General features: G+C 39.5%; 2 protein-coding genes across 6 annotated transcripts in view; both read right to left on the bottom strand.

The window, feature by feature from the left end:
- The window catches only part of LOC309699979 (uncharacterized protein), a 272,009-nt gene that overhangs the window by 195,645 nt on the left and 50,295 nt on the right, over positions 1–26,069 (bottom strand). The gene's annotated exons all lie outside the window — the stretch shown is intronic.
- The window catches only part of LOC309699976 (cholecystokinin receptor-like), a 66,791-nt gene that overhangs the window by 11,669 nt on the left and 29,053 nt on the right, over positions 1–26,069 (bottom strand). For 2 of the 5 annotated variants that reach the window (XM_082523282.1, XM_082523278.1), the window contains one exon: positions 4,553–4,814. In XM_082523282.1, coding sequence (XP_082379408.1) covers positions 4,553–4,814 — 262 coding nt within the window. Of the gene's footprint in view, positions 1–4,552; positions 4,815–4,922; positions 4,991–16,237; positions 19,746–21,447; positions 21,501–26,069 lie in introns of those variants that run through there. The other 3 variants (XM_082523281.1, XM_082523280.1, XM_082523279.1) reach the window with 3 other exon arrangements.

A 26,069-nucleotide genomic window follows, 5' to 3' on the forward strand; every position in this document is an offset into this window, starting at 1 on the left:
CCAGCTGGCAGATTCAAACCCTTGCTGTGAGGCAACAGTGCGAACAACTGTTCCACTGTGTCATAATCATTATTTTCCATTCACAACAATTTTGGTCAATTTAATTTTAAATTAGAGAAAAAAAATATGCTTTTCTTTCAAAAATGAGGACATCTGAGAATGATCCCAAGCTTTCCAGCAGTAGTTTATGTTAAGATCAAAAGGGGGCTCTTCAAAACTCTTCAAATGGCTACAAAGGATATTTGTTCAGCTTTATTTATATCTCAGATTTTAGTTGGACGATAAGGTCGAGAACTTAATACATCTTCAAATTGTCTCTAAGGTTGTGGATTTTAGCTGTATGGTTATGCATCTGAAAACTACTAAAACAAACAAAAAGAAGAATTAACAAATTAATTGCAAGAGTCATCTTTAAATAAAATTGTAAAATCCAGCTATGCTTTGCTTTATTAAGTCTGAGATAGAAGCAGAGATTGTACATAAAAAGAAATCCACCATAGTTTCACTGAGTAGGAAGTCCCATGGTGAAGCCTCCAGCAGAATTTATGGTACCACATTAGTCTATGTAGTTTTTGGCTCCCAGAGTGATGCCTGTGTGCAGAACTTAATCTGCCATTGATAATGTTTTGCGTTGGTAGAATGCTAACTGGTTGAAGAAGTGCTTGAACAGGAAAGGGAGTGACAGCGCACACCTTCATGAAGAAGAAGTGCAAAATGATAATAACGATCAACATATTACACTGGCTATAGTGAAGAGCTGTCATTATTATTAATACAGTTTCACGATAGAGAAAATCTGTTCTTTCGTGACTTTTATTCTGGCTGCGGCAAGAGCTAAATTGAAAGGCCAACAACAGAACAACAAGTTTTTTTGCAGTTGCATTGAATGTTAGATAGAAAGCACTTAGGCATAGAAAAGAGTGCCTTTATGAATAACATGCTTTGAGTGCTCTAGTAGAGTAGAAAAGTAATGTAATGTGAGAACCAGTCCATTTACCAATCACCTAAGTCACCTACAGATAGCTATTAAAAGGAATGCAGATGTGCAACACTAACATAGGCTTCTGTTTTAGACCCAAATCTTGCACTCGTTTATCTACTGAAAATCAGAGCTCTGATCTGAATAGTTGATCAGCTGTAATTTAGATACGATTTAGATGTATTTTAGGTCTAAATAAAGGTCCAACGCTGATAATGAAAAATCGACAGAGTCAAAGACACTCCATTCATAATGTTAGAACCATACAGTTTCCTTTTTAATGCAAAATGTTATCTGCTCAGATCAAAACGTGGAGTGAATAATGAATAAGATTAGTCATCGTTTCAGAGTACTTTTTGCAACTTTGTCAGTGAACATGATGTGTAAGTGCAAATATATACTTTGCTTGACTTTGACTTTTAACCACTTTATGGCTCTTTTATGGATCTCAACCTAAAAATGGCTGCTTCGGTGATTAGGTGTCCATTTCATCTAGCGAAAGCTAGATTGTGTTATCTCTTAGGAAGCTTTAACCCCTGACAAGGAATTAAAAGTTGAAATGCGCTTGTACTCTGTGACATGGAAACTTTTGACATCTGAGTCTTGATTGTCTTCTCCTTCCTCCTCCACCTCCTCACTGAACAGGCTAATTAACTGCTCTCCCACTGCCTCATCTTTCTCAGTGAAGCTTAAGAGCTTGATAGACAGTCAGAGAAAAGAGAATTCGTCAGTGTTCCACCACAAAAGGCTGTCAAAAAGAGAGAAAAAGAGATGTACAAGTTCTGGCCATGTTCATCTTCTTCTTCACTTTAATTGCACCATCGTACAGAATCCAAAGTTTTCACAGACAGATCTATAAAAATCCCTGAGTAGTATATCCCAAGAGGATTTAACGTGTCTTCTCTGAGGTGGTATCCATCTATTTGGGGGAGCTTTTGAACAAGAAAGCTGGTTTTACTGGCCTTTAGAGAGCTATAGATGAATAGATGAATTTCCTAACGTGGAGCAATCCAGACTGTAACGGCAAAAATCGGTTCTCTCTTGACCTTCTCATAAGATTTGCTCTTCCCTCTTTCTAAGCAAAGAGTAGGGAAAGAAGAAATTATTGCATTAATTTAAAAAGACAGTGAAATGATCACACTGAGGGTAGACACATTATCTGCAGAATATTTGTGTAATAATGTAGTTATTTCCTTTTTTTCCTAGTGCCTCCATTTATTGGTATAACCCCTGCTAAGCTACAAAAGTGATCCATCTCATATTGGCTCTCAACAGGAACTGCCTGCTCACTAATTTTGTCTTATAAAACTTTCACCTACTGATTTCATTCATTTTTCAAACACCCACTCCATAGCCACCTTAGCAACTTCAGCCCGGGGGCTCATTTCTAAAATGACAAGAATTTAAGAGCTTTCTCTTTTTTCATCCCTCTCACATTTCTTTCTGGCCAAAGAGAAAATCCACCAAACGCTTGGACACAGCAGCATTTATAACTGTGAAACTGATCACCAAATTAATTTCATTTTAAGCACCCTCACATTCTGTGAATCTGTTCAAAGGGTTAAAGTAGATTTGTACAAAGTTATCGTGTCAAGTTTGACTTCATTTTAAAATTAACACTTGCAGCTTGAAAGAAGAAATGTTTAAAGACAGTTAGACCTGACGGTTTTTAACAATAATGCTAAAGTACTGTCAGATTTGCAAACAAGCTAAAAACAAACAAACAATCCAGTTAGCAAGCTAGGGGGACTTTTCAAAAAGCGATTAAATTGTAAAAAAAAGTTCAAAAAATGTAACACTGTACTTTCTTGGCACCATAGAAATGTACTATGCACAACACTGGCTTTGCTCATAGGAGAAGAATTGTTTGAAGATAGAAAACAGGAGTTTATAATAGAAATGTGTCTCGAGCAGTGTTGGTCAAGTTACTTGAAAAAAGTAATCAGTAACTAATTACTGATTACTTCCACAAAAAAGTAATCCCGTTACTTTACTGATTACTTATTTTCAAAAGTAATTAATTACTTAGTTACTTAGTTACTTTTTAAAAACACGATTTACAACCTGAAGAGGTGATAAAGTGATAGATCTTTCAGCCCAATTCTACGTTTTCTGCATAATCCATCATACAAAATGTAATCAAATGGAAAAGTCTCTTTTTAAAACTTGTTTTATCAGCTTTAATCTTTCAACTTTATGCATCAAGCAAAAATTTAATTATATGCAACATTCTCTGACTTGAATAAATTAGTTTAACATTTAAACCTATTTTCTGCACATTCCAGCACATAAAATAAAATATTTTTTGTGTTTACACTTACTCTTTCAAATAGATGCAAGTAAAACACAGCAGAAAATAAATAAAGTCAAAGACTCAGCGGTCCTGTTGCTCTATTTTCACCTGTAAAGCAGGACTGCGGTAGGCAGAGGTTTACCCTGGTGCAGGTGTGCCGCGGTCAGTTGAAGAATCCACGAGTTTCTTTGTGAATTTCCCATTATGTCATAGTGCACTCGGTGCTTGCTTGGAAGTTTAGGGGTTATTTTCGCAGTAAAAAGAAGTTTTCTTCCCACGCACGATGGACGCTAATGTTTTTGTCACTTTTTATGGAATCAAACTCAAAGTAAGGTCAGTACTTCCACGCTTTAAACGCTGCACGCTCATACTCTCTCTCACAATCAATATATGATCCACTGTTGATCTGCACACAGCTGTTGTCACTAACGGCGCACTCACTTACGTCACGGTCGTGAGACATTCTCGCAAAAAAATCACGGTTTTAGTAATCTAATACGGTTCTGCCCAAATAGCAAAATCACATTAAATTAATGTTGTTTTTTTCATCCAAATCATCATTATGGTCAAGATTGAAATCTCAATGCTAAATAAATATCAAATCAAAGTTAAAATATTGATGAAACCTGACAGTGTAATAGTAATGCCATAGGAAAAATATTGATTCAAAGTTGTCCTGTTATAATTAGCTACTGAAAAGACTTTGATCTATAGTTGACCAGATTATACTGACAGGAGATGGATTTGTAGTTGACAGGAAAATTGTATTGAAATGTCATCAATTTATAGTCGAAAACTTGATTCCCAAAAAGCTGATTCTGCTTATCTGGACGCAGCGTTTTCAGTAAAAGAAACTTTTAGTTACTTCTTCTTGGTCACAAATGACATTCCACTTAATGTAAGTGAGAATCCAAGAATTTCCACACTTTTGGAAGCAAAGCCATGGAAACTGTATTCCATTTCCATTGCATTCATATTTTACTCACTTATCCCTGTCAAGGTTGTGAAGACATCACACCAAATAATTGTAATGCATGTGAAGTCTTGCTTTTCACAGACGCTGGCAAGAGTTTATCTATTGAGAATGGTAGATATTATTGCTTTAAAATAGCTGGCAGTCATCATTTCCAAACTAGTCATCCAGCCCACACAGATATTTTTTTCTTTACATAAAGATATGTCTGATAAACTGATTACAGACCATGCTTTTTTTCACCTATCTTTTATATTTCTTTCTCTGGCGGCAAATAGTTTAACATAACATGTTAATAAGCACTTACCAGGCCTGCTCAGATTGTGGATTGGGCCAGTCCAAGCGGCACATGCGGCCCACAGTACCATTATGCCTTGGGAAAGACTTGAGAGTGCTAAACACCGGATAGGGCACCATGATTAACAATGACACCACCCAGGTAGCAGCGATGACGCGATAGGCGTGAGATCGGGTCTGCCATGCACGGGATTTCAGTGGGTTACAGATGGCACTGTATCTTTCGATAGCAATGGCCACCAGGCTGAAGGTGGAGATGCTGACGGAGACTCCTGGAAGAGAAAATAAATGAGACTAAGAAAACATTTGCAAAGCCAGTCGACTCACTTCTTATACACAAAGAGACACATTGTTGCAAAATTTACATTCTACGTTCGTACTTCTCAATAGATAAATCATTTGGTTATCCTTCAGTTTGGACTCTCCACAAGATTCTCCGGGTGCCACCCTGAGATACCGAAAAACATCTGAACTGAACTAAAAGCATAAAGTGAAAAAGAAGGCAGACATATTTGTTCATTCATTTGACTGAAAACATGCTTTACTCCTGACTTTTAAGTGGCACACCTGGCAAAATCGCTCTACATCATGTTAAAATTGCATTTAACATTTTGTATTGTGCTGCTTAATTGGATCCCCTGTGTCCACAAGAGGAAAACATGAGAAAGAGAATATTACCTGAATTATTTTTATGACATAACCCATCCCCTTGGAATATCTCACAAAATGTGCCATCACTTTTACTCAGTATAACAAATATCAACCTGTTGACAAGAAACATGTCTATGTACTAATGGCACATTTTGGAAATAGAGCAGTACTAAGCACATACATTTAAGTCTAATATTTGCTCATCTTTTAGTTAACACTAACAAACAAATTGTTTGTTTAAACATGTCATAAGCAGCCGTGACTATTTACAGAGGAGAAAAGTATGTGAAAGACCACACCCTTGCAATACAAGAGCCTCCTAGTTCAAAGTCAAATAAATGTCAGGCTGCTCCATCAACAGTAGCAATGTGGCCCTGTTTTCTCTGGACCAAAACTGACTGATGGCAACAGTTCAGCCACAGATCCAACAGGATACTTTTCAATGCTGTAACTAAGTGCCAAACATCGCCCAGATTAGGTTTAAAGTCTCTGCTATCTGGATATCAGTCAGACTAGAAAGCCAATTTAACTTGTGGGCTTTAAGCACCCTTTTAGAAATGTGAATGCACTATGCACTTTAGACGTGAAGCATACAGAGCATAATTTATGTGATAACAATGTTACCAGTGATGCCATCTTCACTGCCTGGAGAGTGACATCGCTACCCAGACTGCATTCCAATGTAAGCAAGAACTTTAGCTTAGGAATGAAAGGACCTTTACAAGTCTAACAGGTTTTTGGTATGAGTTTTAAATAGCTGGTGTTAAAATCCAGGTTATGGTCACATTTTGTTTTAGACACATGGGAAACAGCAAAAAAGGCTAAAGGATGTTACATTTCAATTAAGTCTTGTAACGAGTGAAAATCAGCTAAACTCAAACTTTACCACAAAGCCTAACCCAGGTCACCAGAGACCTGGTGGATGTTTAGAGTTTACAATTCATTTCAACTTTATTTATACAATGCCTAATCACAACAACAGTTGCCTCAAGGTGCCTTAAATTGTAAGGTAGACCCTATAACACAACAAAGAAAGGGAGGCGACCCCCACGTGGGGGTGGGAGGGAGGCCTCCCATATTCAACGTGCTGGGACATGATGAGTTTGTTGTTGTTGTTGTGTGTATGTGTGGCTGGCAGCTGAAAAGCTGCAACTGGGGAAAAAAAGTGTGTCAAAAGTGTGAACTATGTGGTCGGGTCCGTCCTTACTCCCACAGACACAAACCAAGGCCAAGTTGAATTTGCAATAATCAGCTGAGGGGGAATGAAATAACTTGTTGTGTGTCTGTGCTCGAATTGTGAGTCCAGATGAGGCAAAAAGCACACGCACATACCTGTGTGTCACAAGCAGGAATAAATTCCCTGCGCTGAACCTCTGTTGCTATGAGAGGCAGCAACCTCAATCCTCCATTTCTTTGTCACGCAGCATATTAATCCCCATTCATTGTTCCTCCAGGACGGAAGAACATATCCTGCCTAAACCAGGGCTTTACGTTATCACTCATGGGAGGAAGTCATTCTGCATTCTCCTGTGAGCACGGTGCAACTCAATTTACAGGAACAATACTAAGCTTTTGAGTGGTGGTCAGAAACTGTTTCCCTTCATCCTTTGGTGCAGGCTTTTCCTGCAAACCTGTGATTAAAAAAACCAAAACTGTGTTCCTTTCTATTGTGATAAGCTTTTCTATCTTATCAAAGGTAAAAGATTAAGGATGTAAGTATATATTGAGTGAAAAACGCAAGGATCGAAACCCCCAGAGAAAAAAAAAGGGGAAACAGCAAGGATAGTTGGTGTTGGATTTGATGTGGATCTGATGGGAGCAGGGAGGAGCTGTATCTTATTCCTGCGCCACCAGAACAAAGGAGCTGACTGGCAAAGATATTCAACAACAAAGAGAACATCAGCTGCACAAAAAGACGTCTGAATGCCTTTTCTGTTCCATGAGCTGTAGAAAAAACAGTATTTCAGCTCTTTGCAAGACGGGTAACCTTTTGATTGCTGCTTCACTTGCATGAAACCTGAAGGGATAACAAAGCTGCCCCTTGATAATCAGGCAATCATTAGTCCAACCAAATCAGTAAACCCAGTGCAGTAAAAAGTATTTTCCCCTCCTTGATTTCCTAGTTTCTTGGTATATTTGTCAGATCATCAAACAAATTTTAACTCTAGACAAAGATATTCTGAGTAAGTACAAAATGCATTTTTTAAATATTATTGTAGGGTCTTTGCCTAACAGTATAAAGCACCTTGAGTTGACTGTTGCTGTGTGAAAAAGTACTTGCCTTCTAAACCTAATAGCTAGTTTTGCCACCCTTTACCGCAATAACTGCAACAGGAGTCCTTCACATCGTTGTGGAGGAATTTTGGCCCACTCATCTTTGCAGAAGTCGAGCATTAAAGGCCAGTTGAAGGCCGTGGAGAAGCATAAGTCCGGTCTTTGACTTGGCCTTGGACAGAAACCTTCCAAACCATCCAGCTTTTGTCTCGTCAATCCACAGAACAATTTCCCGAAAGTTGTAGGGATCATTAAGGTTTTGTCTTTTTTCTTGTGTTCTTTTAAGTCAGCAGTGGTTTTCTCCTTAGAACCCTCCCATGGATGCCCAGTCTGCCCACTTTCCTTCTTATTGTTGAATCATGAACACTGAGCTTAATTACAGTCAGAATCAGAATACTTCATTACTTACTTCAGGGCCAAAGGTATAAGATAAAGCGGATATTTGAAAGAATACTCATCATGCAAAGCTCCTCTAGCAAAATGTAATCTTCCTTTTAATACTTGAACTTGATTTTTTATGACCCTCGAAAACTATATGAATAGTGAAATTATTATCCTAAATATGCAATGATTATTTGAATACTTTGGCTTAGCACGAGTGGGGGCATTCAGACTATAAGGTACTCCTCTCCCGTGGGGTGTGCAAAAATACTTCAGTGTAAGAAATGTGCGTTGCTTTGTAAAAACTGCAGTGCAGCTTGTTGATTTGGCCCATCGCTAATACTGTCAGACTCACATTATAACTGTAGAACATCTTCCTGCATCCTTAATTTTGTGTATGTCATGGTTTTTGTAACAAACTACACTTTTAGTTAGAAGTCCTGTTTTTTCTCGTTTTGTTTCTTTGATGGTTTTTCCCCTACTCTTTTATCTGTTTTATCTGTTGACTTTACTTGGTTCACCCTTTTAGTCTTGTTAGTTCTTGATTAGTTCTTCTTGTGCTTTTTTTACTTTTGCCTTCCTCTTTTGTTCTTTTTCCACCCTCATCAGTGTTTGAGTGAGTTCACCTGTTTTTATTGCCTCTCTCGGTCTATGGTGTGTATTTAGTGTGTCTCAGTTTCCTCAGTCTTGGTCTGTTTCCCATTCCTTTTGTCTCCACTTTGTTTAATTCTGGCTTGCACCTTTTGGTAGCTCTACTTCTCTTTTAGATTTCTTCAAGTTTTTTGTTTTTCCAAGCACGTTTGTATAAGACCTTCTGTTTAAATACACAATCTTTGAAATTACTGGCAGCCTGTTGCCCTTTTGTCTGCTTTTGGGTGAGTCAGTGAGCTCATTCAACAGGGCCAGGAGCATTACAAAAAGAGTTGCTAACAGGCAATTTGATCCCAATTGTAATGGTGCCAGTTTACCAAAATATGTAGAAACTGCATATGCTGCACAATGTGCAAACATAATGTATGTTTACAGGGTACCCTGTATTGTGTCCATGGATTTTTTTTTCTATTAATCAAGAAGAGCAGTATGACCTGTTACCAGAGTGCTAAATATGCTGTTACACTTTTTGTCAAAGAGACTCTGACTGTGCCAGCCTGTTTCCATGAAAGAATCCTGACTGCCATCATTGTTGTCCACTGTCCACTGCATGTCTACGCAGAAGGAGGTGGGTGGCACAGTCAGCACATGCAAATCTTAACACAGAGCACAGACACTGTAAGTCGTCTCACATTGTAAGTCTCTCACGCCCACATGTCTCTTTCAAGTGCTAAGCACAGACATGGAGAGAGATCAAATCGCACACAGGGGTTTTCTTTTGTTATTGCTTGAAGTCGGCGATGCTCAGCCACGGCACCGGCTTACACTGATTGCAGAGAAAGGGAACACGGAAAGGGAGGAATGTTGTTATGTTCATTCTTTCACCGCAAGGCAAAGAAGAGGTATAATCAAATAAACAATGCAATGATGGAGAAATGCAAGTGTTATTTATATAGCACATTCAATGGTGCATTAGAAAGCAAACAAACAGCAGGATTAAAAGAAAGGGCAGTAAAAATCATTTGAAGTCAAATGTATTAAGTTTGTATTATGTTGTGTGTGTTTGTGGATGTAAGTTATAAATGAACACATGGTTGGGGACCAAGCCAACAAACATGGAAGATGCAGGTTTTAGGAATGAATGACTGCAGCAGTGACACTTTCATATATAGCCTGTAAACTGCATGAGGACTTCTGAGGACATATTAATAAAGATAAGTAGGTTTATAGTCATTACTGAGGCCTGTAGAGTCACAAGTTCACATGAGTGATGTTTTTAAACCCTACACTTATAGTAACTGATGGCCGTGAGGCTCTGTAGATCCATACTGACAGGAAATGCACTTTCAGGTGATGTACAGCACTGATCCTTCAGTGATTTAAACTCATGACACTGTTACACAGACAGCACAAGGAAATTCAAACCAGACTAATGTGCTCTTAGTCGGAAAGTTTGGCCCTAATTCTTCAACCCTTTCAATATTTCAGAGAAAAAAATATCAGACCATCTGTTTTATTACAGCCACTAGAAGTCAACACTGAGATGAGATCAGCACCATCGATGGACCGATTTATGAAACCTCTAAAGAAAATTAAACTCCAACCAATACTGAAGGGGTTCCCCCACACTGGCCTCTGAGGTGTATTTTTCATTTAGCATTTTTCAGGTTTTTGACAGGACAAAGCTACCTACAGTGGCCCCCTCTTTCTTATTTTTAAAGTTCAGTCCCTCCTAACCAGGTAGAACTGCTTATATTGGTTTCGTAATAGCTGGCTTGTTAGCCAGGTTTTAGCTGTGCTCGGTATCATTCAGCCAGGCACCCTACTCCAGAGAGGATCTGTGCTATGAGTTGTAGAACCTGCAGCAAATAGCAAAATGGGTAAGCAGAGTTGGGGAGTAACGGAATACATGTACCGCCGTTACGTATTTAAAATACAAAATATGAGTAACTGTATTCCGTTACAGTTACAGTTTAAAAAGGTGGTATTTAGAATACAGTTACTTTGTTGAAATAAATGGATTACATGGCGGTCCTCTGTAATTTTGGTCATTCCACGCCGCGCATTGCGGCTCGAAACCCAAACAAAACACGCGAGAAGAGGCTGTAAAAAAGAAAAAAAAGAAAAAAAAGAAAAAAAAGCGTCCTGTTGGTGGCGTTAGTCAAACAATGGAGCCAGAGCCAGCCGGAGCCAGCCAACAGAGTCAGCAGTGCACGTTGGGCAGGAATGCGTTTCAGAGTTGGAAGTTCCAACACCATTTCATATTCAAAGAAGAAAGGGATGGGCGGAATTTCACAGTGCAATGCAAACTCTGCTTGCCAGCAAAGAAGATGCTCTCTGCGTCAAAAGACTCCACCTCCAACCTAAGAAAACATCTGAAAGTAAGTTATTTTAAAAAAACTAAAGTTAACATACTGCAAATATCTTATTTTAGTTGTGGTAGCTACCTAGGCTATGTGCCACTTCAGTAGCTTCGATATAATATTGCTGTGATTTTAGCTAACATTGTTAGCTGGCGTTAGCTAACGTTAGTTCATAGACGGGTAAACTTGATGGATAGCATTAACGAGCTGTAAATTATGGTGTGCAGTTGTGAAAGCCATCCCAAAATGATTAACAGTAAGGTGGACATTAAGGTTGGGCGAGATTAAAAAATTTTCCAACCGACAATCGTCAGTCAAACGATAACCAACATAATCGTGCAGGTGACTTGTTAATGGGCAGAGCAATGTAATAATGCACAGACTGATTTGCGCATTTAGAACATAAATAGAAAGTTTAGTTTTGGGGGGATATTTTTTCTTTTTTTCTTGTTGGAGTTTCTGTATTAACATAGCTACTTTTTGGATTATTCATTTATTTATTCGAGATGCACCAAATTGCACAAAAAACGTAACTTTACCTCTGATATTTTTTTATGGTCGCTGGAAGTGACATTTTGGTTTTTAACTTATTTGTTTTTTGGTCGAGTATCTAAGACATAAACACTGGAACACAGTTAAAGTGGAAAAAGAAGTCAGTTTCTTTGTATCCCTCCCCACCATTGTGGTTTGTTTATTTAAATTAAATGTTTTGTTTTTTTCTGAAGATAGACTACTGCTTTTCTTTCATTCTGTTATGAGTTTGAGTAAATGAATCGCTGCATTTGTTTATGCCGTTAAAACACCGCTATTATATTTTCCATTGACTGCTTCTCTTACCTTCAACCAACATTATTATTATTATACTTACTCATGGGCAAAAAAAATTAAAAAATTCCTCTTGTAAAAACAATTGGCGAAAGGCTCAACTTATTGTTGATAGTCGAGATATTCGTCCAGTTGCCCAACCTTTTTGCAGTGATCTCAAATACAAAACAATTTCTTCATCAGTAATATTTAATTTTTTGGTTGGTCTCTCTTTTTTTTTTTTTCCAGATGATGCATCCCAGGGTTATACACAGTTTACCCAAAGCAAATACATCGGATCATGTTGATGATGGCAAAGACACAGCCCCTCCTCCTCTCAAACAAGCCATCCTTAGCACTCCAGCCATCACCCAAAGGAGAGTAAATTCCTTGATATTTGACTTCATAGTCAATGAAGTGCAGCCCTTTTCTACCGTTGAGAACACCTCATTCCGTAAGATGGTTGAAGGACTAAGTGGGGGCAGGAGTCCTGTTTGCAGAAAAACATTGATGACTCACATTGAGAAAACCTTACCAAAAATGAAGGAAGCAATAACTGAAATTCTTCTACATACTCAAAATGTGTGCACAACAGCAGATATCTGGACTGCGCATCACAGAAGTTTCATTGGCATTACATGTCACTGGGTCGAGTCAGACACATTGGATCGCAAGTCTGCTGCACTGGCATGTGAGAGGATAAGAAGCCATCACACTTATGATGTTATTGCCGCCAAAATAAGTCAGGTTCATGCTGAATTCCAAATCCAAGGCAAGGTTAGTGCTACAGTCACAGACAATGGGAGCAATTTTGTAAAAGCTTTCAATGAATATGGAGATTCAGAAACAGAAGATGATCTGGAAGACACAGATGATGTACAATTTAATGATGTCACTACAGTACTTGAGGAGGAGCAAGAACACGAGGAGGTGAACTTCTTTTTGCCACCACACCATCGATGTGCTGCGCACACACTAAATCTCATTGCCACTACTGACCTTGATAAAGCTGCTTCACAGCAGGGTGTTTCCAGAAAATTATATAGGAGTGCAAAGGCAAAATGTGCAGCCATCTGGAATAAGGCTCATCGCTCATCAGGTGCTTCTGATGTAATTGAAGAAATTGCCCAAATGAGATGTGTTGTGCCTTCAGTGACTAGGTGGAGCTCAGAATACCATGCAATCGAGAAGCTAATGAATCTACCTGAAAGTCAGCTCAATGAAATCTGTGAACAACTGAAGGTGGCAAAACTGCATCCTCAAGAGACAGTGTTTCTCAAAGAGTATGCAGCCACTCTGAAACCACTTGCCTACTCAGTCAACCTGCTCCAGGGGGAAAAGAACTGCTATTTCGGATATGTGATTCCCACCCTTCTCAGTCTGAAAGCAAAGTTATCTGAAAAGTTGACACAAGTGCAATTTTCAACTCACATCCTCTTAGCAATCATCAAAGCAATTGACACTCGATTTGCAGCTGTATTAGCCTCCCATGAAGCAAGGATGGCAGCATCCACCATCCCAAAATTTCGACTCTGGTGGCTTGCTGATGATGAGAGAGAATCCATGAGAAGAACAATGGTCCAAGAGGCCCGTCTCCTCAACACAGAACCTTCTAATGACACCAGCACCACTGGACATGCCTCAGTGGGAAATGAGCCGGAAGATGATGACGACAGCTTCTTCAGTTTTCAGAGTACACAGGTGACCTGTTCTACAGCGGAGGATGAGGTACAGAGGTATCTTCAAGATTCAGATAAGACATTGACCTCATTAAAGGGATATCCATTGATCAGAGCCCTCTTCTTAAAATACAATACAACTCTGCCGTCAAGTGCTCCTGTCGAGCGTCTCTTTAGCCACGGAGGACTTGTTTTCACCCCACACCGTAACCGCATAACAGACAAACACTTTGAACAGGTGCTCTTGCTGCGTTACAACCGCCTTTACTGGACTGTAGACTAGGCGAAACAGATGTAGGTAGTCTGCTGAAACTATCTTGATATTCACAGATAGGGCTTGAAACCTCAGTATTTTGTAGTCTTTAGTATTTGTTTTTGGCATGCATTCAAAAAGCAGCACCTCATATGTTTACTGCAATTGTTCGCCAATTATTTGATTTTTGTGGCCAATTAAGGTTTTCAACCAAGCAGTTCAGCACTGACACCTTGGACAGTTCTTTGTTGCATGCCTTTGTTAAATGGCCATAAGGTAATGTTGCTGAGTTGCATTAAAACATATGTCTTGTTTTAAAAATTATATCTAGGGGTAAGGTTTAAAATGTAATTTCTCATTGTTACATTGAGTTTGAGTATCTGAGTTGTATTGAAAAATCTTTTGTAATTTAAAATTATTGGTGGAAGAATAATATTGACAGTAAATGCCAAAATAATATATTTTTCATTTTTGAGTATAATTTTATATATTGCCTTTTTTTGTCCTAATAAGAAAACAGTCATTGAAAATGCTGATATTTTTTCTCCTTGTGCAAGGCTACTTTTTGTTTTAACTAAGTGATGTTGGTGACCATAACAGTAAATACTTTTCAATGGCATATTTTATGTTTGTCTTCCACTTGTCAGCTTTATAAATAAAAAAAATGTTAAGGAAAGACTGTGCTTTTTTTATTATCTTTAAGAAGACAAAACAGCTTATACAAACATACCCAAGTCTTTGCTCCTCTACATTACATATATTATCTTAAGTTGGGCCTAACAGTTAATTGGTAAAGAAAAACAAACAAGGATTTGCAGGATGTGATAGCAACATTCATGTAGTTGTAAAAAGCATAACAATATATTAAGTAATCCAAAGTATTCAGAATACGTTACTCACATTGAGTAACTTAACGGAATACGTTACAAAATACATTTTGGGGCATGTATTCTGTATTCTGTACTGGAATACATTTTAAAAGTAACCTTCCCAACACTGTGGGTAAGCCAAGCTCACCAAGGCTGACAAGTAAAGAAGGACTACCAGCTGCAGCCCAAAATAATGGAGATACTTGGTGTTGATTATTAAATTCACTTCTGGGACCTTATGAAGTGGAGTCAACTTTGGATACCATGGAAACCATCGGTACATCTCTTAGAGTTCAGTGAAGGCAAGCATTAAGCAGGACCGAAACAAATGTCCCTCACATACCAAGGGTAAGAAAAAAACTGGTGGTCAGTGGTAGTTACAGTAAATCAAAGGACATTTAGAGTGTTTTTTACTTGTTATTGTGTTATTTTCAGTTGAATTCCTGTTTCAGGTCCAGTTTATCTTTAAAACTAGGCACAAACACAAGATGAAATGTCTGGAAATTTGAAGTATCTAACTTGATTTGCCCTAATTTCCTTTGGGATTAATAAAGTATTCTGATTCTGATTGATTATCTTTCTTATTGCTACTTTAAAGTATTTCATCATATTTTCAAGCTAAATTTTAAAGGTACATATGTGGTTATTCGTTTATGTGCTTGAATGAGAAGTCTTAACATCAGTGTTGTTTTTAAGGCAGTATTTGGATCATTTTTCTCTAAACTTACTATCTTTATGTTTGTCAGAGCTGATAAACTGATGGAGGAATTTGTGGAGCCGAGTAACACCAGCAGCCAAATGCTGACAGCGGCAGAGGTAAGTCACTTTAACATGACACATTAGATAAGGAGGAGACATGGCATTCCAAGTGTAACCCACCTAAAATTGCCTCATGAAAATTAACTGCTGATCCCAAGGAATACCAGTAGGTGACGCTATATTATGTAGTGCTTGTGACCTTGAGTAGCGAAGTAGCGAAGGAAAACAACGTTAAGGCTATTAGTGATGGGATTTCCGGCTCTTTTTAGAGAACCGGCTCTTTTGGCTCGGCTCACTAAAAAGAGCCGACTCTTTCGGCTCCCAACCGGCTCTTCGGGTTGTTTTGTTGCTTTATCTAATTTATTATTAACAATAATATAAAATTATGCACAAAAGGAATTACTAATGTAAAAAAAAAAGTGGTTTTATTTATATATTCATTCATTCATTCACTTCCGCTTATCCTTTCCAGGGTCGCGGGGGGCGCTGGAGCCTATCCCAGCTGTCCTAGGGCGAGAGGCGGGGTACACCCTGGACAGGTCGCCAGTCTGTCGCACATATATTTTTATATATAAATATATGTGGTGGCCCCTAAAGACAAAACATGTACAAACTCCAAAACACATTTCTAGCATGAACTGAACTTCCAAAACAGAGCTACCTAGATCACTTAAATTACACAATTGAAAGCATATGTGTATTGTCTGTGTATTTATACACAAGCACTCATATATATTCAAATAATTTTAAAAAAAATGTTCATTTACCTGTTACTACCACACACCAAATCCAGTCGTTTGTACTTGCTGGCTTCTGTAGCCACTTGGTAACAAAAGATCAACACTGCGCCTAGCATCCTGGAGCACTTCTGTTGTGTTTTGTACGTGCTTCAGAGTTCTGACGTGTTTTGAAGTTTGTACGTCCTTTGTCTCTTGGGGCCACCGTAAATATACTTTTATTTATTCACTCCACATAAAATGTATTCTCTGTCATATGGGCCTGCATGAATAAACTTTTTGAATCCTTTATCATTTTCATATAACTGAAAATAGTTGTGGATGATTACTATACCTTTCTAATGTGCCGTTGTTGTCCCTGGCTCTCTTTCTCTCTCTCTCCCTCCTGCTCTGTTCCTCCTCCCCTCTCATCCCAGCGTAAGGCACAAGACTCGCATGCGGAGTGAAGCGGAAAAAAAGTGCGAGAGAGGGTGAGAGAAAGGAAAAAAAATCGCACCCACGGCACGCGATAAGGAGCCGGCTAGTGTCGTTCAAAGACCCGGCTCTAAGAGCCATTTCGTTCGTGACCGACACATCACTAAAGGCTATGTATGCTGGTCGGCGCAACTCACTGGGAATTTTTCCTTAGTCCTTGTTTAAAAAAAAAAAAGTTATGTGTGAAGACACGAAGTTGGATTTTACTCTTCCGCCTGTTGGGAAATGGAATTGTTGATGCCGATGTACCTCTGTTTTTATGATTCCTGTTCATTTCCGGTGAGTTGACTAACTTTGCTAGCATAGCAAGCTAATCGTTAGCTAAATGTAATGTAAATTTTATGTGTTCCTTTTAAGTGCTGTATTATCCTTTTTTTTCACTTGTGAATAATCTAAGCCAATTGGAGATGTTTTTTTTTTCTGAAAGATAGGAAGTACGTTTTATTTCCTGTAAGGAGATGATAAATATGAGCAGTCTTTGGATAAATAGTACTGCGACCACGTTTTGCACTTCCCTCATGCATTGATAAGGTGCATTCTCACAGTTCAGTAAGAGCTGGTTTAATGTGACTGCTGTTCAAATCCGATATTTTCAAATCCGACCTGGGTCACTTTCGTATGTGGTACTGAATCCGATACATATCTGATGTTTTAGAAAGCGACTGCTGTGTGAACGGTCATGTCGCATTAAATCCGTCTTTTACGTCACTGACACAAAACAGACGCCAATTATCAGCGCCGGACAAGACATCGTGAGCGCTTCCTGGCCATCCAGTGAAACTGTTGGGAAGACAACGTTGGAGAAATGTGAACATTTTATTTGTACTGTATAATCTGCAGATTCTGACAAAAAGCTGCAACTATCCTTTGAAGCACCACTCATCTCTAAAACAGCAATAAGGATAATTATTAGGCCATATGTAAATAACAAAATAACTTTATAACTTAATGAAAAATTGGGAAACGTAAAGTCCGAAACAAGTCTTTATATTAAGGCCATCAGTCAAACAATACTGTTAGGTCTGGATCTAACCAGAGCACGTTGTGTGTGATGTCTTCTTTTGCGCATGCGGGCCGCTTTGAGGGTTCACACTAGAGCGCGTTTGTTGTCACATTTTATTTGTAGTGTGAACAAGCAGACAAAAAAATCAGATTTGATCAAATAATCGGAATTGAACATTAAGACCTGCAGTGTGAACGTAGGCTAAGTCTCCGTGTGGCCAGCACCAGACAACATGCCCACATCGTGGCCTAAACCAATCATGAAGGTGCTGCTTAGAGATCGACAGACCACGTGAGTTTCGCGCGTTGCATTGTAGGTACTAGTGGCAGCAAAATTGAAACACTGCATCAAGCACTAGCATTTCCAGCACCGGTAATCATTAATTCTGCGGTTTTAATCCATACCTGCATTTTATTTGCCCCAAAAACAATTATGTACAAAACGAAGGAGAACACAGCAGGTCTGTACAAAGACCGACTTGACAAAAAGGCAAAAACAAAGTACGAGGAAAAAAAATCAAAGGAGTGAAAGGGTTAGACCCATAGGAGCATACAGAATGGAGTAAAGACGTTAGCGTGCTGCCTAGGGCTGCCACGATTAGTCAGCTAGTCACGATTACGTCTAATTTAACAGTCGACGCGTCGTTTGACGCTTTGTAAGATCCCAAAAGACGCAGGAATAAGTAGTAGTATTTAAGAGTGTAATAACGGACTGAAACAGAAGATGGCAGCACTGTATGTACAAGGATGCCAGCTGCCGTTAAACCCCGAAGAAGAAGACGCGGTGTCCCAGAATTCATAGCGCGGCCCAGCTCAGTTGTCAACAATGGCAGCAGCTAGTTAGTTTTAATATTACTCTTATTATTCTTTCTGGGTCACAAAATAAACGATTAACATATTTTCAGGTCAGAATGTAGCTGTGTAAACTTCAAATATCTGCTCAGTTTATCAAGACACCACATGTTTTCAAAAGCACTCCAACGTTTTCGGAGACGTCTGTTACCCACCAGCTCGATAGCTAGCCGGGGTTCAAGGCTAACTAGAGTTTGTTGAGAACACCGGACTCCCGGCAAATCGTTTTCAAACCCTCCGCCGTCTTTCGCTACTCAGGTTAAACATGATATATAAGTTACTTAGATAACTTAAAAATGTTATTGTTTGGCTTTTTTTAGTATTTTATTTGTTCCTGATTAAATTGGTTTGGCTGAGATTAAAGTTATAGTTTTTACCCAGCTGAATAAATGTCAAGCAGATTAAACTCCATTGAAACAATCTGCAAATGTTATTAAAATTTAATAAACTCTCATCTTGTCTTTATTTTTAGTTAGCACATACCTTAAACACTTATAGCTGTAAGCTAATAATAGTTATATAAGAGCAGATGCTGGTGCAATAAGCTGTACGTTTTACGTCCAATGGATGCATGATTTAATTAGTCGACTAATCGCAAAAATAATTGGTGACTAGTCGACTATCAAAATAATCGTTTGTGGCAGCCCTAGTGTTGCCCAACTTTCATCACGCACATATTTATTATTATATGGTCCTAAGTGTGAGTGCATACACTCAAAAAATGTTAAGTAACTTCAGACCCCTGCAAAAAGCCCAGGTCCAGTTTCTTTGGTGATTTGGACTATTCAATTTCACAGCTGTTGTTAAATTTTTTTCTTTCTTCAATGCAAAAAATAAATAACCATATCAATACAACATACTGGAAAAAAGTTATTCATCACTTGATTGCTTCAATACAACTCTTGGGCACATATATGCGGGACTTCTCGTGGCTGTTTTGATGTCGCTCTCCCGCTTAACCGATCAAATCTGGCTGTGGTAGCAGCTTTAAACTCCGTATGACCCAGGCTGATAGAGGGTGCCCAGTCTGGATCGCATTCCAGAATTTTGTAGGCTGGTTTTCCTACAAAACACAACAAACATTAGCCCGCAAAGCCACAGCAAACAAAGCAGCATAGTGCAGCGAATTCAATTCAAATCAATATAAGACTTATTTGTAACCTATATCAACAATTTTGTTATGATAAATTACGTAATAACTACAAAAGAAGACTTACCTTTGTGGAAATGCTTGGAGCAGACTAACATGTGAGCTGGAGTGTTCTGGAATGTTATATTTGGTCTTCGAATGGCTGCAATCCAGGCCATCCATTGGCTCTTTGTTACTTCGGAAACATGGCTTGAACAATTTCTCTTCCACAACGGAATCCGATTAAAACCAATCTCTCTACCCGTCGGCTTCCCGTCACTGTCATGCAACCGGCTATTGCAGTTAATAATACAACAGCTTTTGGCTTTTGGCACCGACTCCGTGCTGCTGCACTTTGATCTATTTGTGTGTCACGCGCGTGTCCCTGCACAGACGCACAGAAAGGGGAAATTGATGGGTTTAGATTTTGTTATTGTCATTTGTATTAAGAAATATTTAACCATATATGCTTAGAGGTGTATAATCATTTGTAGATTGAAAGAATGTCTCATCCTAGGAGGTCTGTAACAACTCTGTGTAGCACGAAGAGGGGGGGGTGCGTTCACTCCTCTACAGAGTGTTCTGGCATAGATTACACACCTCCTAGGAGAGGTCGTATCTTCTCTTGTTGATATATGGCACATGTATATCTCTTTAAGTATAAGAGCCTTTTGTTCAGATGGACCCGCTCCTGGCACCAGCGTTTGGGGAGTCTTCACAGGGTTGACCTCACACACACACACACACACTATTCTTTGTTCACATGTATACCTATGTAAGATGTTATATGTTAATGACCCTATGCATATTCATGTAACCACAATAAAAGGAGTGCTATGGGGAACCTGGCTGAGAGTCTGACGGTGGTCAAGTGGTGGAACGACACTTGGCCCCAGCCAGGTCTCCCTCATGCATGAGTAAACCAGAGAACTTTGGTGCCTTGTGTCTTGCTTTTTGCTGCGTAGCAGATTGTCCTTAACTTTCCAGCGAATAGGTTTATGCTACAAACCTATCAGAAATAACATAGGGAATTACCACAATATCCAGTAGCGCACGGCGACACCCGCACATTTTGCCAATGTGCCGCCAAAAGAATCCTAGGTTGCACCGGTGCTACCAGCCAGCTCGAGTAAAAAAAAAAAAGTCTCCGCAACTCTGTGTGATCAACAACAAACATATTATGCCCATATCATGGACTAAACCAATCAGAGATAGTCAAAGGCTGAACCTCTCAGATGCCCATGCCCAAGGTAAGATGTTTAGATATTGAGATGTTTGGTTCGAATCCTTTGAGGCATTATAAAATTTTGACTTTTTTCATTTTGACTTTTGACCGTATTTTTCGGACTTTAAGGGGTGCTTAAAATCCTTTCATTTCCTCAAAAGTGTGCCTTATGCATGAGTTCTGGTTATGCTAACTGACCACGAACTGATTTTATGTGGTACACGGCACTCAAAAATCTGTCAAAATGTTTTAGTACGACTTTGGTAAGCTACGAAGCCGCAATGCTGACAGCCCTAAATTTTGGGGGGAAATTAGTTTCTCCATGTATGGATTTCCTCTGTGTTGTAAACGTGCAAATCAGTCCGTGCATGATTACATTCCTATCAAAAAGTCTGTGTATGTGCAAATGTATCGCCCATCGTTGATTATTGGACTGACGATTGTCGGTTGGAAAATTTTTACATATCGCCCAACCCTAGTGTGATACACAGTAGTAAACTTGACTGAAATTTGCCAAACTCTCTCTTTATTGCTAAGAGCTTTTACTCTGAAATTTATACACTCATTATGTTTACCTATCCCCCTTATGTGCAATATCACTAAGTGCAATTTTTCTGATGCAGCATAGTATTTTATTCTATTTTATCTTGTTCTACTCTATTGTTTTTCTTAATTTTTGCTGCTCTTAACTTTTTACTGTCCACTTTCTGCTGTGAACAAACAAATTTCCTACGTGTGAGACTAATAAAGGTTTATCTTATCTTATGTGAAGGTGAAAGGTCAACAGTGACATAAAAATGTTGCCAAAGTTAGTTTAGCATTTTTGGCATTACAGGTACAGCCAGGATATATTTTTACTTACCTTTCACTAAAATTGCATAATTGACTCCAATTATGAGAAGGGGGTAGATTCAGTTGAAGAACAGCTGGATCTGCGCACGAAAGTTGACACCAAACAATACCTCTGTGAGCAGTGTGGGAAAATGTTCAAAACATTAAGTTTGAAGGTCCATCAGCGTCTGCACACTGGATAAAAACCCTACTCTTGCGATAAGTGTGGCCAGAGCTTTGCTCAATTAGTTCATTTTCAGGTACATCAGTTTGGGCACAGTGGGGAAAAAAACATTCCTATGTGAAGCGTGTGGACTTACCTTCACTCACTTAAGTCCTTTGAAAAGACATCAACACACCCACACAGGAGAAAAACCATTCCCCTGTGATGAGTGCGGAAAAAGGTTCACTCACTCAGGTAACTTGAAAAGACCAGTGTACTCACACGGGAGAAAAACCATACTGCTGTGATAACTGTGGCAAAAGCTTCACCTAATCAATTCATTTACAGAGACACAAGTGCATGCCACAGGTGTAGGAAGCGTCCCCCCTACATCGGCATTTCCACAAATGTTTATCAAACTATTTCATAAAACCATTAACATAATTTGCAAGCGTTGTCATGGTCCGGGTGTGTGCTAGTGTGTCTCCCTCTGAACTGGCATCTCCACCCCTGGGAGGGGCCTCTGTGTTCTGCTGATTGCTCGCACCGGTGGGTGATTAAGCCGGGGACTCATAAGGCCAGCGCACTCAACCTCTCTTCACCAGATTCTCAGCTAACCCTACTTAGTGCCGGCCACCACAGTGATTTTGTACACGCCTTGAAAACTACCATGTCTCATCGTGTATCTTTCTTTCATAGCCACGCACCAAGTTAGTTAGTTACTGCTTCTTTTGATAGAGTTTTCAGATGCACTGATCAAAGCTTCACTCTCTGCAACTTGGCAGAATTGTGAGGATTTTGTTTGACGAGAGGATTTTCTGCTGCAATTCTGGATGAGGTGCTGACAAATTAATTACTAGACAACTAACCGAACCAAATGTTTACATTTCCCCCCTGCACTGTCTCTGCTCCAAATGAAGATGCTCTAATCCTTTTTTTTTTTTTTTCATTAAACCTGACTCGAGTCAACACTCACAGCCTGATAACTGGCTTTTGAAGCTCTGAAGTTTGTTGTTGCAGATCTCTCGGCACACCTGAGCCTGGGAGAAAAGATTTGCATTCCTCGGGTGAAACCATGCCTGTTTATTCTAGTAACACCTATGTTAGGTTTTATATTGACTATTAAGGTTTGATCCTTAATAGTCTGCAAACTTTGTGTGCATTCCAGAGCACTGTGGAAGCATGGGAGAGGTCGTACCTTGTCTTATTGTTTTATGGTAGGATAAACGTATCTATATCTGTTTTAGTCTAAGTGCCTTTTGTATAGATGAACTGCTGGACTTCCAGACCAGCAGGTTTAGGGAAGTCATTTATGGGGTCACACTCTGACCCCACACACACACACACACACAAAGGCAAGGTACTCTTTGTGTGTATGTATACGTCGTACGTTAATGAACCTATGCATATTCATGTAACCTCAATAAAAGAGCAGTGTTACGGGGGAGCAGACGAGAGCAACTGGGGTCAAGCGAAGGAACGGCGTTTGTCCGGTTCTCTCCCGTGCACGAGAAACATGAAGAACTTTGCCTACTTCGTGTCTTGCTTGCTGTGTAATTATATTGTCTTCAACGTTCCAGCGAATAGGTTCAAGCTACAAACCTATCAACCTAATTTTCTGCTTAAGGATGGCCTCAAGAAGTACAAAGCTCTTAAAACTGTACCAGTGGAATTAGTGTGTTACAGGTTCCAGATATCCTTACAGCTGTTTCTGTTCAGAAGTTTACTGTAAGCCACGAACCTCCCAAACTCTAATGCATTAATGCAAAGTGCACCTCAGAGGAATTGCATCACACAGCCAGCAGCAAAAACACAAACATGGATGCCTAAATATGATTGAAGATTGTGCTCGTACATGAAAGCATACTCTCTGAATATTACATCATCAATCTCATAACTGCCATGGAAACAGCACAGGGGCTATTATTCATATGATTACCGAGCTGGGGCAGATCAGTGGATGCTTAGATGAATGGGCAAGTAGAAGGATGAATGGTGTATTATACGTCTAGTGTGTGGCTGTGTCCCAATTAAGAGACCGCACGCTTGAAGTACGCATTTTGAGTGCGATTACGTCACCGCCACGCGACGACAGCTGTCCCATTTCGAAGTGTACTTCAAATGCATACTCCAAATGCGCCGTCAATTTCCCCAAATATCAAGCGTGGTCTGGTGCATGCGTCGTGGTCCCATATATCCCACAATCCATAGCGCGGCGGTGGGTGTGGATAATTTTGCCGCAAAATACGGCAGACAGCAGAAGGGAGCGGCCGAAGAGTGAACTGTCAAAAGTAAGTACTGAATATGATGTCACTTATTTATGTGCGAATGTTTAATAATGAAGAACATTAAAACATTACTGTTGGCCACCAGCCGGCAAAGTTATGTGACAATAGTGATGTTTGTACTTTCAGCGTTAACTTGGTTTTAAAGCCTCTACTTCAATATATATATATATATATATATATATATATATATATATATATATACATATATATATAGTTGACCTTAATCTTACAGAGAATGTGATGATTTTATGGATAATTAAAACACAACAAGCTGAAAGTCAGTGATGCTGCTCAGTTTGCAGTCCTGAATATCACAGCACAAGCAGGATTCACTGCACTGTTAATGTTAGCCATGTTATATTGCTGCCTCTGTTCGGTGGTGTCGAGCCAAACGGACTTTAACGTGTGTTTGAACGAGCTGACGGTTCACTCGTTAAGCTGAAAGTAAGATGCTTTAATCACAGGAGTCACACATGTGTCCACTGTACCATCTGGGAACTCTTCTTGTTTAGCACTCGTAATAACACAAACACTAAATCCTCCTTCTCTTGTGCTGTTGTGTAGCAGTGTATACACCTGACACTGTCACCTGTCACCCAGCTGTATATAAACTCCGTCATGCAAGCTAGCACGCAGTACGAGTTATTGTAACTGACTATAAAAAGTCAGCAATATATGAAATATGAAAATAAACTACACCTAAACTTGGTTTATATCTGACCCAGATAGACTGCAGGTCATAACTTCTTCTCCTGCCTCCCCTTTCCCTCATCCACATGCTGGCCTCTGTGGAAGCTCTACCATGGTTACCACCAAACAACTGAGTTATTTTTACACATCGGCCAGCATCTTGCCAATACACCACCTTTCATTGTTTATACAGTTACAGAAAAACCAAAACATCGGCTCATAAAAAGAAAAATCACCACCGGCCCGGAGCTGTGGCACGCGTGCCCAGGGTTGCTGACCCCTGGGCTAGATAGAAGATGTTGCTCTTGGAAGTAATGGATCAGATGCTCGTGGGGAGTTTGACAGGAGATGTTAATGTTTGTATATGAACATTGTGAGGAGGACGTGAGATTGTTTGGGAGAAGCTCAGGGTAGAGCTGCTAATCTTCCACATGGGAAAGGAGCCAGCTGAGGCGGCTGACTAGGATGCCTCCTGGAGACCACCTAGGTGAGGTTTTTCAAGGATGTCCAGCAGGGAGGAGACCCCAGGGTGCACGCAGGACATTCTGGAGATACATCTCTCGATTGCCCTGAAAACAGCTTGTTTATCCTAAATGATGGGTGATTGAGGAGAAGGAGGCATGGGCAGCTCTGCTTAGATTGCTGCCACTGGGCCTCAGAGATGAATAGAAAATGAATGGATTCTAACCCTCAGTAAATTGAAAACCATTCTTGCCTAAATACAGGGACAGGGTCAGAGCACTTGCCATCTTCTTAGACATTGCAGGGTTCAGAATCTTGGTTTAAGAAATTATTCAATACAACCATAGGTCAAACACATGACCCAAAAATGGCAGAAAAATCAAAGGTTTAAAACAAACAAACAAAAAAAACCTACAGCTCTCAATATGACAAGCAACTATAATAGGGGGATAGAGGAAATGCCAAAAAGAAAGTTGACTGTTAATAGGACTCTTTAAGACAGGAAATTATGAATAACACTTTGTTTTTCAAGACTGAGCTCAGGTCCTTCCTCTCCTTTTCTCTCAATATCTGTTCCCATTTTCTAACTTTCACTAGTTTCTGATCTCACTGCCTGATGAGACCAGGGCTATGACTGCTGGGATTTCAATTGTACTGCATCAAATATGAACTGGCCTGACAGAAGTTTGGTTTCTTGTCAGTCCAGTCATGTGTCTGTGGCAATTAGGGATGGGTATCGTTTAGGTTTTATCCGATACCGGTGCCAAATCTGTACTTTTGAAATGGTGCCGGTGCTTAAACGGTGCTCGAACCGGTGCTTAAAGAATGGAGAACACAAACTTTGTCCAAAAACCTATCATGTTCAGCTGGTTTTTTTTGTAAAAAGATAACAATGTTAGCCTTTTCTGCAGCTATGTGGCATATATGGCATCACTCTTGGCTGGAAGCAGTGCTTAAACAATGGAAAAAACACAAACTTTATCCAAAAACCTCTCATGTTTAACTGTTTCCCACTTTTTCTTTGGTCATTTTAGCCTTTTTGGCCAGGGT

Source organism: Aulonocara stuartgranti (genome assembly GCF_965226115.1).
Source record: "Aulonocara stuartgranti genome assembly, chromosome: 23".
In the NCBI taxonomy this organism is placed as follows: Eukaryota; Metazoa; Chordata; class Actinopteri; order Cichliformes; family Cichlidae; genus Aulonocara; species Aulonocara stuartgranti.